Below are 13,531 nucleotides of genomic sequence, written 5' to 3'. Positions count from 1 at the left end.
CGGGGGGGGGGTGAGGGCATGAGGGGGGGGGTGTAGGGGGTAACGTGGGGATAAGGACACATATGTAATATCTTAATCAATAAAAAACATATTAAAAAAATATCCTGCTCTCACATTGAAGTTTCTCTCTCCCTCTCTAAGAACCAATAAATTATCTTTTAAAAAGGGCATAAAAGTGTCTAGCATTGTAGGTGCTCAAAAAGTGAAAACATTAAAAAAAAAATCTCTGCCCCAGCCAGTTTGGCTCAGTGGATAGAGCATCAGCCCATGGACTGAAGGGTCTTGGGTTTGATTCTGAACAAGGGCATATACTTTGGTTGCAGGCTTGATCACCAATCCTGGTAAGGATGCATGCGGGAGGCAACCAAACCATGTGTCTCTCTCACTTCGATGTTTCTCTCTGTCCCCCCTCCCCTGCCACCTTTCTTCTACTTTGTAAAAATTAGTGGAAAAATATCCTTGGGTGAGGAATAATAAAACAAATTTCTTGTGTTTCTGCTTCCCAAAACTTCTAAGTCACTTGCCCAGATGTCTTCCCAGTTACACAAACTCTAGTTTTAGGCTCCATTGTCATATGGGTGGTTAAATTCAATGCCTATTCAAGATTTAGCTTGCACTTGCTGCATTATAGGAATACACCTTTAAAATGACGTGGTAGAGAGAATCAAAATTTAAATAGTAACCTTGAAATGACTCCCATCACTTACAAGACAAAGTCCAAATTTCAAAGCCTTCCACGATCTCACCCCTGACTTTCTGATTGGCTTCAGTGCTTTCCTCTTGTTTCTTTTTTATTCTAGGCTCCAGAAAGGACAGTGCTTCCCCAAATATGCTGGTTTCTTGCTTCTGTATCTTTAAACATGGCTGCTCTTCACTTTGTTCAGAAATCCTCCCCTGCTGGCAAATACTCATCAGTTCAAACTATACCTCTTTCTTGAAGCCTTTTCTGATCCTTTCTCTGTTCAGCAACCACTCACCTTCCACTCACCTCACAGTCCATGTACACATGGTTCTATGCCTATGAACAGTGTAATAGTCTATTAGAAATGCTTCACCACACTCTTGCCCAAAAGCCTGGTGAACTCCTACTCATTAGTTAAAACTCAGCTCCTTTTCTATGGAGCTTTCCTTGACCCACTCTAGAAATCTTCATTGATACTCCTTCATCTCATCCTTGTATGACTAGTTTTTACCTCTGTTATTGTAATTATTATCTTTTGAAGCAATTCTTCATTTACGCGTTTAACTTCTGTATTAGAATGTACTCCTCAAGCAAAGCAACTGCTCGCAGTCATCTTTATATTTTCTACTGCCTGATATGATAGGTTTGCAATAACAGTTAGTTGAAATGAGTTATCTAAATTCAATTCACTTGAGGAAAAAAGACACTTAGGTAGGCTCGGAAGGGACCAGCTATCTCAACTTATTAGGAAAAGGTTAAAAAATAGTCATATTAGACTCAACAGAGCAGAGCAAATCTCTCTCTTGTTTTTTTTAACAAAAAGGAGACAATATATCCATCCATAAAAAGAAGTTCGCTTTCCCCCGTTTCTACTAAATATTAACCTTTTGATTTTCCCCCATTTTTTAAAACCAGCGTTTTAAAAAGTTGTTTCAACTTTTTGTTGAGAAATAACACCTAAATGGGAAACAAAGAAGCAGTAACTGTGAGTTTTCTCTAGAAACATTTCAATTTGAACAGCATGAACCAAACACTGGAAGCAAAATGTGCCAAACCCCAGAAAAGGCTAGTTCACATACTTAATCTGTTAGAAACAAAATATGACTTACGATGGTTACTATTAAACTGAATAGAACTAAGGTAAAAAGCAGATGGTAGTTTACTGAGTTCTTGGTCTTGAAACATTCAAACCTTAAAAACAGAGAGAAAAAGAAAAATTGTTTTAGAGTATATAACTAGAAAAAGAAATAGAATGCTGTTGGACCACTTACACACATTCTTTGGGTCTAGTGATGCCCATCATTTCTTCCCATCCATACTCTCATCTCAGAGACTTGGACTGTCTACAGCCTCCAAGAGGTTGGGGGAACTGGAGTAGGCACCTTATTTAAACTGGACCAATGAGAGGCTCACCCCTGAAAATTTGGTGTTTGGAAGCTAGAGACCGAATCAGTCAAGTGTGGAGAGTCAAAGTATAAAGCCATAGGGATTCCAAGTCTGATGTTGACAACAGGGCAGTCAAACTGAATGAACAAGTAGATGAATGAGCAGAGAACTGGTCTGCAGGGAGGGGAAAATAAAGCAGACATAAAGACTTGAAGCCATGTTGAGAGGAAGGAATGGAGAAAAGAGGGAGGGAGAGAGAGAAGCTGTCCTTCCAGTTTAATAAGGCTCTGCCTCCTGATGTCGGGTCCCACACAATTTCCTCATGTCCTTACAATAAATAAATCTCTCTTAACTCAAACTAGCTTGAGTATATCTTTCAACTAATGATCCAGGAATAACATAGTATTATAGAAAATATCACTATATTATCATCTTTTTACTTATCTGTCTCCCAACCAGACTGTGAATTCCTTGTGTGCTGGGATAAAACCTTTTTTCCATATATCTAGTCACTAGGATAGTATCTGACAGAGGAAATATTCAGTAAGTAAGGAAATATAAACAAATACATGACCATCAGTTAAGTATCCAACCTTTGAACCCATGTTTTAATACAAACAGCAGAAGACTTCTCTCAGTTCACTAATCAATTGGCTGTGGGAATTGGACTCACCTCCTATTTCCTTCTCTGCAAAGAAAGGTGGTGGCCCAGATGATTATAAGATTTCTTTTGTCTTTAAATTCTGGAACTTGATGACTTAGTAAAAAGAGCTCATCTGAAAGTATTTTTCTACATCAGGGCAATTTCTCAGCCTAAGACTGTTTTTTTTTTGTTTGTTTTTGGGGGTTTTTTTTGTAAATAAAATTTTACTGGAACATAGTCACATCCATTTGTTTACATATCTTCCATGCTGCAACAGCAAAGTTGAAGGGGTGCAACAGACTACAGGCACACAAAGCCAAAAATAGTTACTGTCTGGCCCTTTACAGAAAAAAATTTCAGAACTTTTAAAATAATATGTTTTTAAACTGTTCTGAATTTTGCATACCTTTAGAAGATATTCTTGAGCTAGCAATGATAACCATATTGAGAAGAATCAGCCAACCATCACATAAAGGGCTCAGGGGCTCAGACACATGTTAAGCATTAGTGCTGGGGAACAGAACATATATTTAGAAGGTAAGGTTGAAACAGGCTATAAAGCCAGGATGAGTGGAATAGGAAACTGAGATAGTTAAAGAGCAATTTACAGCCATTTAGAAAATCTAGATGCCAAGCAGTTTGTAGCCACCTAGTAAATCCCATATTCCCTAAATCAAGGACATTTAAGAGCAAATGGTTTGAACTTCTCCTTCCCAACTAGAAGGTAAATAGCTTAAATCAGCGGTTGCCAACCTTTCGGACCTCATGGACCACCAGTGGTTGGCGACTGCTGGCTTAAATCACCCTACTCAGGGAGACAGCAGAATTCCAATTAGTGCCATTTGCTAACCACACCCAAGAACAGATGAAATTAAGAGAATAAATCTCATTTTGGTACATCAGCATAAAGCTGATGAATATCCTACTGAGATCCCCCCATTCACCCAGCCTTTAAAATCCCTCAAAACCAAGGTCCCAGCACATGCTCTTCCTCCCAGGAACATGCCCACGCCTCCCCCATCCCATTCTTTCCCCACAAGCATGCATCTCCTAAGTTGCAGGGAACCCACAAAGCTTGCAACCAGGGCAACACTGGGCAGTGGCAGTTCATCCTGGGCAAATCCCTTGAACATGACACCCAGGCCCCCTTTTTCTGACTTCTTAGTGAGCCAAAGCAGACCAGCCTCGGCTCATTTCACCAGCCCTTATCTCACTGTCCCGTTTTAGTAAATGTCCTCTAAAATTCACCTGGACTCGTGTTGTGAAATTTTTCCTGCACGAAGTCAAGAACCCACACACTACTGGTGAGCCCTAGGCAGACCTGCTCAGGGACAGGTCCCCTTTCCAGTAACAAGGTTATTAAACTTGTAGTTCAATTTCCAACTCTGACACTTACTAACTACATGACCTTAGGTAAGTCACCTAAGCATAAATTCTGCTTTATATCTGTGGACAAACAGGGGGCTCTATGGAAAGTACCTTCCCAGATGATTTGATCATAAACTCCTAAGTGGTCAGGTCATGGTGGGTAGTAACGCCCCAGGCATATAACCTTTTAGTAAAGGCTTTTTCTTTGTCTTAAGCCTGTCCATTGTTTCTGTGCATCTAGGTTAACACACCTTTGAAATAAGCCTAACCACTTTTAAGAAAGCACATTATCTTAACTATCCAATTCCTGCCTTGCTTTCTCCCACTTTCCTGTAATCCTCTTTAGTTCCCTCCTTAATTCCAAATGCATAAAAGAAACTGCAAAACTGTCATTCTCTATAGCATTTGAGATCTTGCTTCCCAGCAACTGTCCTCAGTTTTGGCTCAAACTCTTATAAAAACTTTCTACAGACTTGGACATTTCTTACGTCAACACATCCTTGGACAAGTTACTAAACCTTTCTGTGCTTCACTTCATCATCTATAACATAGGGACCATATGCATTTATCTTGCACAACTGTGATAATTAGAGATGAGTGATGATCTGGTATCTCTAGAACAATTACAGGTACAAAATAGATAAAAATTATTTTTATGGCATAATACATAAAATCTTTACCTAAACATGTATACATTTATAACTCAAGGAAAGGCAAATTATATAAGTTATGTCAAATTTAAGTAATAGTCTACCTAAATTGGCTACAGGTATTGATATCACAAAAATTAATAAACAACATTATTTTAACTTACCAGAGATTATACTTTACATCAAGATCACAAATATTATAATCTTTTACACTATTATAATCTCTCAGTGATATTAACTGAGTTAGTTATATAACTCAATTCACTCTAAGGCCAATGTGAATTTTAAAATATATCAAATAACTAAATTTTAAACTTAAATACTTACATGCAGTACACAAATATACAACTGCTGTAAATCATTGGGAGTTCATCCAATAGCTATAAGAAACAAAGACAGATAATAGGATGTCAATACTGTAGAGTTGCAATTATGCAAATAAAGTAAAATTTCATGATTAAAATGGTCACCTCATTATCTAATATCTTTTATTAATTCTTTTATATATTTATCATTATCTAATCTACCCGGAGTGTGTTTATTTTAATTTATTGTTTTTGAATAATCAAACCTAACCATCCATCTATCTGTCCTAATGTACAAAGCTAAGTAGAATGCAGGATGCACTGGGCAGCTCAGATCATTTGGTACTCACAAACTATAGTATCACATTTCCAAGAAAGTACGATGCTCACCATCTAGAGGTCTATGGGTCCTATCAGTATTCTTTTGCATTTCTGCCCTTTTCTATAGCACTTAAGATGGATAAAATGTTCACTAATATACATAAGAAGAGGTATTAATGGTTGGGAAAGTCATTTAGTTAATCTAAGTAACCTATGCCTCTGAAAGATAATGTTATTAGCAACAACAATAATAATAATAATAATAATAATGATTATAGCTATTATATATTATATTACAAGTGAGACACTAAGCTGAGTGTTAGATAGGTTATTGCTAATACTTAAACCTGTCCTAAAACCAATCCGGTATGGAGAATATTCTGAAGAAAGAAAGCATAGACATGGGAGGTCTAGCCAAGAGGTTACAGCGGTCCAGGCTAAGGAAAATTGCTACTTGGATTAAGGTAGCAGAATTGGGAATAGATGTAAGTGAACAGGCTTGAGATCTAGTGATATTGTAGCCAAAGTAATGTCTTAGTGCATACATTACTCACATGTTTGTGATGATGTTGATAACAAACAATAGGTTTGTAAACAAACCTATTGCACTGCCAGATGTATAAAAGTATAGCACATACAATTTCTTTTTTTTTTAAATATATTTTATTGATTTTTTACAGAGAAGAAGGGAGAGAGATAGAGAGTTAGAAACATCAATGAGAGAGAAACATCGATCAGCTGCCTCCTGCACATCTCCTACTGGGGATGTGCCCGCAACCCAGGTACATGCCCTTGACCGGAATCGAACCTGGGACCTTTCAGTCCGCAGGCCAACGCTCTATCCACTGAGCCAAACCAGTTTCGGCAGCACATACAATTTCAGTTGTAGACAATACCATCTAGGTTTGTATACTAGTAAGTACACTCTATGATGCTTGCACACCAATGAAATTGTCTAATGACACATTTCTGACCATATTCCTATGTTAATCAGCACATGATTTTATTCCCAGTTCTTTCCCCTCAGGTTTTTAGTTCTTTCACCATTCTGGTGCCTTTCATTTGAACACATGCTAGGTTAGTCCTCAGAATTGAATGCAATATTCTTGTCACAATATGATCAACACATAGTAGGGGAGCCTATCCTTCCCCTCACTCAAATGCTTAGTCTTGCCTGATATTTTATCTCAGCACATTCATCTAGTTGTTTCTCTATATATACATATACATATATATATACATATACATATACGATAAATAGGTAAAATGGGCTTCAGCAAAACTAAAAACTTTTTTGCTTTAAAGAATGCTATTAAGAAAATGAAAAAAACACCCAACATAATGGAAGCAAATGTTCGCAAACCATATATTTGATAAGGGTCTAGTATCTAGAACAGATAAAGAACTCTTACAATTCAATGAAAATAAGCAAATAACCCTATTTAGAAATGAGTAAAGGATCTGAATAGATATTTCTCTTAAGAAGATACATGGATAATCAATAAGCACATGAAAAGATGCTCAACATCATTAGTCATTAAGGAAATGCAAACTAAAACCACAGTGAGATACCACTTCACACCCATGAATGGATATAATCAAAAGGACGAGCAATAGCAAGGATATGAAGAAATGGCTGGTGGGAATGTAAAATGGTGCGGCCACTTTGAAAAACAATCTGGCAGCTCCTCAAAAGGTTAAGCATAGGGTTACCAGTGACCCAGCAATTCTACTGCTAAGTATATATGCAGGAGAATTAAAAACATATATCCACAAAAACCTGTACATGAATGTTCATAGCAACATTATGCACGAAAGCCCAAAAATGGAAATAACACAAATACCCATTAATAGATAAACAGATAAGCAAAATGTGATATATCCAGACAATGGAATATTATTTGGCCTATCTAAAAGAAGACAGACACAAAAGGTTACCTATTGTATAATTCATTGCAATGAAATATTCAGAATAGGCAAATCCATGGTTGTCAGGGGCTAGGTGGCAGGAGTAGTATGGAGTGACTGCTAATGGGTTTCTCTTTGGGGTGATGAAAATGTCCTCAAATTAGATAGTTTGAATGTCTTTAATTTTTATAGATCCTTTCCAAGCTATATCATCTTACCATAAATAATTTATACTTTATTAAAAATAGTTTTAATATTATATCATGTTTTCTGAGCTAGAAAGTGTTAAGAAATGTTTTCTATGCTTGATTAGGTCAGACCAGTGTCTCATAATCTGTATATTCTCCAACTCAAGCATGGCATGTATAGCACACATGACACTTTCTTATAAATATGTGTTATACATTTAATGCAGTTATAATTTATAGACTGTTGTATATACAGATCCTTCTAGAATTAACACTCTCCAATACAGTAGCCACTAGCTTTATTTTATGTGGCTACTGAGCACTAAAAAGAAACCTAATCTAAGTGAAGATCTACTGCAAGCATGAAATATATATCTGATTTCAAGATGTGAAGCATTTTAATATTAATTACAGGTTGAAGTAATACTTTGGAGATATTGGGTAAAATAAAATATATTAAAATTAATTTCACTTATTTTTATTTTTTTAAAATATATTTTGTTGATTTTTTACAGAGAGGAAGGGAGAGGGATAGAGAACCAAAAACATCGATGAGAGAGAAACACCGATCAGCCGCCTCCAGCCCCACCCCCTGCCACTGGGGATGTGCCTGCAACCAAGGCACGTGCCCCTGACCGGAATCGAACCTGGGACCCTCCAGTCCGCAGGCCGACGCTCTATCCACTGAGCCAAACCGGTTAGGGCTAATTTCACTTATTTTTAAATGTGGTTTTTATTACTGTGCCCCCTCAAAAATTTTAAATTACTTATGTAGCTCACATTGTATTTCTACTGGACAGTGCTGTTCTAGACTATCTGGGTTAGTGATGGAGAAAAAAGAGGTCAAAAGATTGAGGACTAGGTATATGGCCTCCTTAGAGCAAAGGCAGTAAATAAAAATCCTTGCATAGCTCTAAAACCTTGCTAGTGAGAGGGACCAGATTATTCAAATGAACTCTGTAAGAGAGAGACATGAGAAAATGCAGGCATCTAAGAACAAAACTATATTATTTTGACGAACTGATTATGTCTTTTTTAGATGTCCCCCTGGGACTCTACTCTAAAATTGTACATACCTACACAAAGGTGGTTAAAAAGTTATAATCTAGCCTGGCTGTCATGGCTCAGTGGTTGAGCATCAACCTAAGAACCAAAAAGTTATAATCTTCACTTGTCATGGACAACTTATTTGCTTGCCTCTTTACTTCACTTAGTGCATCTGGATACTTTGGCCTTAAGTAAAAACTCCAGAGATTACTAATCTCAATTTCCACCCCTTCCCAAGTCTCTTGTTTCAACTATCTTCTAGTAACATGCTCTTTTCTCAAATTTGAAGTGTTTCTGGATTAGAAGAAACAAGCATTTAGTCAATTTTGTCATTACTGACCTGCATTTCATATTTCAGAGTCATGTGGAAGCACCAGGATCCCATTCCTACCACTGAAATTAAAACAAACAAACAAAACAATTAGCATTACATCCTTTGGAAGTGGCCAGAGTGACTTAAGAAGGCAATAAGACATTTCAAAGCACTGAGTGTATGTTTTAACAAATATATTTTTATTGATTTCAGAGAGGAAGGGAGAGGGAGAGAGAGATAGAAACATCAATGATGAGAGAGAATCATTGATCAACTGCCTCCTGCACGCCCGCTACTGGGGATCAAGCCCACAACCTAGGCGTGGCCCTGACCAGGAATCAGAATGGAATCATGACCTCCTGGTTCATAGGTCAATGCACAACCACTTAGCCACACCAGCTGGGCTCAAGGCACTGAGTTTTAAGAAGAGCAAAGTTTATGAAATCTTGTGACAGGACATAGCAGACTCTGCATAAGGTCTATAATTAATAAAATTTTGGTATAGGAAAAAAAATACAGTAAATTCCCTCCAGTACACGATTTACAAATATAATCAATATTCTCGGTTCTATCTATAAAATATATTACCTGATCCTCAGGGTAAGCTTTAATGGCATAGCTGTTTAGTTACTCTTTAGTACTTCCTTGCACATCCGATCCAAATAGCTGAAATGTATGCTTACTAACAGCCAGTCAGTTATGTTTATTCCCAAACTTGTTAATGCCACTGTATTTAGTTATCAAAACTATGACTGCCAAAAGAGAGCTGCTGTTTCTACAAAAACTATTTTAAATGCTTAAAACAAAATTTAGTTGCTAATAAAAATTGCTGTCGAATTAGGTGTGGGTAAGGTATCTGTTACACATTAGGAAAAATAATAAAAATCTAAAGATTCTGTATTCATTTCTCAAAGTTCTTTCCAAGTGCCTCTATTTTAAATAAACTGCTTTCATTTTAGAGTTTTAAAATTTGTTGTTTTTAATCCAAGAAAGACTAAGTAGAACTATAATTAGAATCCCATATTCAAAGGTGATGCCCTATATAAAATAATTGTCAAAGATTATACAACTATGCCCCAGACAACCATTAATTTATTTTCTCTCTCTACAGATTTGCCTGTTCTGTACTCTTTATATAAATGGAAGGAATCACATAATTTATAGTCTTTTCTGTTTGCTTTCTTTCAATTAGCATATTTCCAAGGTTCACTCATGTTACAGCATGTATCATTAACTCATTCCTTTTATGAGTGAACTAGAGGCCCAGTGCACAGATTCATGCACCACTGGGGTCCCTCGGCAGGGCCTGCGGGGATCAGGTGGACGCCGGCAGTCCAATGCCGCCTGCTGCTCCTGCTCATCCCACCCTGCTATGCCTGCTATGCTCGCACCCAGTCAGTCCCAATTGGGAGAGGCTGGCGCCGCCATAGCGGTGCTCATAAGCCGTGAGCCCTGCATCTGGTGCCCGTTGATCAGCTGAGCGGTGCTCCCGCTGTGGGAGCGCACTGATCACCAGGGGGCAGCTCCTTCATTGAGCATCTGCCCCGTGGTGGTCAGTGCATGTCATACCGACCAGTCGACCAATGGTTTGGTCATTCGGTCACTTAGGCTTTCATATGTATATAGATAGTAGTCCATTGTATAGACATAGTACATTGTATTTATCCATTCGTCAGCTTATTGACATTGTTATAAATTACATGCTTGTGTACCCCCAAATTCATTTGTTGAAGCCCTAACCCCCAACATGATAGTGTTTGGGGATGAATCCTTTGGGAGGTAAGTAGGTTTAGATGAGGTCATGAAGGTGGGTCCCCATGATAGAATTAATATCATTATAAGAGGAAGAGACAGGACCTTGCTCTCTCTCCACCTGGATGCAACAAAAATAGGCCATGTTAAAAAAATATATAGGCCATGTGGAGATACAGGGAGAAGGTGTTCATCTGCAAGCTAAGAAGAGGGATCTCAACAGGAACTGAACAGACCAGCACCTTAATCTTGGACTTTCCAGCCTCCAGAACTGTGAGAAATAAATGTCTGTTATTCAAGCCACCTAGTCTATGGTATTTTGTTATGATAGCCTGAGCTGCTTAAGACAGACATTTAGGACTTTCCCACATTTGGTTATTATGAATAATGCTGTTGTGAATATTCAGGTACAGATAGACCTCACTTTCTTGTATTTCACTTTATTGCCCTCCACAGACACTGTGTTTTCTTTTTACAAATTGAAGGTTAACACCTTCTACCAGCAAAGATTACAACTCACCGAAGGTTCAGATGATGGTTAGCATTTATTTTAGCAATTAAATATTTTTAAATTAATGTACATTGTTTTTTCTTAGACATAATGCTATTGCACACTTAATACATACAGTGCAGTATAAACATAACTTTTATATAATGTACTGAGAAACCAAAAAATTCATGTGACTTGCTTTATTATGATACTTGCTTTATTGCGGTGGTCTGGAACCAACCCCACAGTATCTTTGAGGTCTGTCTATAATTTAGAGATGATTTAAAGTATAAGGAGGAGCCTGGCTAGTATGGCTCAGTGGTTGAGCATCGACCCATGAACCAAGAGGTCTCCGGTTTGATTCCCCATCAGGGCACATTCCCCAGTTGCAGACTTGATTCCTGGTAGGGTGTGTGCAGGAGGCAGCCAATCGGTGTTTCTCTCTCTCTCTCTCTCTCCCTCTCTCTTCCTCTCTCTCTAAAAATTAATAAAAACATTTTTTTAAAAAGTAAGTATAAGGGAAGACTAGAGTAAAGACACTCTATTCAATAATTGGTGCTCAGAAAATTGGACAGATACATGCAAGAAAACGAAACTAGATCACCTTCTTACGCCATATGCAAAAATAAACTTCAAAATGGGTTAAAGACTTAAATGTAATACTCAAAACCATAAAACTCCTAGAAGAAAACATAGGCATTAAAATATCTAACATTATTTTTAGCAATATATTTCAGCTATAACTCCTTGGGTAAGGGAAATAAATGAAAAAAATAAACAAATGGGACTACATGAAACTACAAAGTTTTTGCACAGTCCTGGCTGGTGTAGCTCAGTTGGTTAGAGTGTCTTCCTGAGCACCGATGGGTCACTGGTTCAATTCCTGGTCAAGGCACATACTCAGGCTGTGGGTTCAATATCCCATCGGGGCGGGTATGGAAGACAACTGATTGATATTTTTCTCTCACATCGATGCTATTTCTCCCTCTCCTTTTCTCTCTCTCTCTAGAATCAGTAAAAAACATATCCTCAGGTGAAGATTTTAAAAAAGATTTTGCATGGCAAAGGCAACCATCAACAAAATGAAAAGACAACTTATTGAAAGGAAGAAGATATTCACCAATGATACATCTGGTAAGAGGTTAATATCCAAAATTTATAAAGAACTCATACTACTAAATAACAAACAAGAAATCCAATTAAAAAATGGACAGAGGACCTGAATAAACACTTCCCCAAAGAGGCATGCAGATGGCCAATAAACATATGAAAAGATGCTCAAAGTCACTAATTGTCAGAGAAACACAAATTAAAACCACAATGAGACACCGTCTTACACCTATCAGAATGGCTATTATCAATCAATCCACAAATGACAGGTGTTGGTGAGGATGTAGAGAAAAGGAACCCTCATGCACTGTTGGTGGTAATACAAATTGGTTCAGCCATATGGAAAAACAGTATGAAGGCTCCTCAAAAAATTAAAAATGAAACTGCCTTATGACCCAGCGATTCCACTTCTTGGTATTCATCCAAAGAAACATGAAACACTAATTCAAAAGAATTACCCCTATGTTCATTGCAGAATTATTATTTTTTAAAAATATATTTTATTGATTTTTTACAGAGTGGAGGGGAGAGGGATAGAGAGTTAGAAACATCGATGGGAGAGAAACATCAATCAGCTGCCTCCTGCACACCTCCCTACTGAGGATGTGCCCGCAACCAAGGTACATGCCCTTGACCGGAATCGAACCTGGGACCCTTCAGTCTGCAGGCCGATGCTCTATCCACTGAGCCAAACCAGTTAGGGCCATTGCAGCATTATTTACAACTAGAAGTCCAGCACCTGCGAAATCGCGTGGCCCTGCCCACCCACATGGTCTCACTGTGCTTGCAGCCCCGCCCAACCATGCACGCAGCCCCGCCCACATCACAGGTCTTTGGTCATTACGGTGTTAGGGCCACTGGGTTTTTATAATATAGATAGATAGCCAAGATATGGAATAAACCTAAGTATCCATCAATAGATGAGTGGATAAAAAGCTGTGGTACATACAGTATATAAAATGGAATATTACTTGGCCATAAAAAATGAAAATTTTACCATTTGTGACAGCATGGATGGACCTGTAGGGCATTATGTTCAATGAAATAAGTCAGTCAAAGACAAATATCATATGATTTCACTAATATATGCTATCTAAAGAACAAAATAAGCGAACAAACAAAATTGAAATGAACTCAGAGACACAGAGAGTGGACTGGTAGATGCCAGAGGGCAGAGGGTTTGGGGCACTGGGTGAAAGAGGTGAAGGAATTAAGAAATACAAATTGGTAGTTACAAAATAGTCACAGAGATGTGGGGTACAGTATGGGGAGTATAGTCAATAGGGTTGAAATCACTCTGTGATGGGTGCTGAAGGTATGGGGGGGAACATTTTGTGAGGTATGTGATTGACCACTGTGCTGTACACC

General features: G+C 37.9%; 1 protein-coding gene across 1 annotated transcript in view; it reads right to left on the bottom strand.

The window, feature by feature from the left end:
• Positions 1 to 13,531, bottom strand: part of ACER3 (alkaline ceramidase 3) — a 61,987-nt gene that overhangs the window by 21,731 nt on the left and 26,725 nt on the right. Inside the window, exons 3-5 of the mRNA XM_006763838.2 lie at positions 8,839 to 8,891; positions 5,057 to 5,109; positions 1,792 to 1,873 (exon numbers count right to left, since the gene is read on the bottom strand). Coding sequence (XP_006763901.1) covers positions 1,792 to 1,873; positions 5,057 to 5,109; positions 8,839 to 8,891 — 188 coding nt within the window. The remainder of the gene's footprint in view (positions 1 to 1,791; positions 1,874 to 5,056; positions 5,110 to 8,838; positions 8,892 to 13,531) is intronic.

The sequence above is a fragment of the Myotis davidii genome, unplaced genomic scaffold (assembly GCF_000327345.1).
Source record: "Myotis davidii unplaced genomic scaffold, ASM32734v1 scaffold139, whole genome shotgun sequence".
NCBI lineage: Eukaryota > Metazoa > Chordata > Mammalia > Chiroptera > Vespertilionidae > Myotis > Myotis davidii.
Note: the sequence above shows the minus strand (reverse complement) of the source record. Positions and strands in the feature narration are given on the sequence as shown.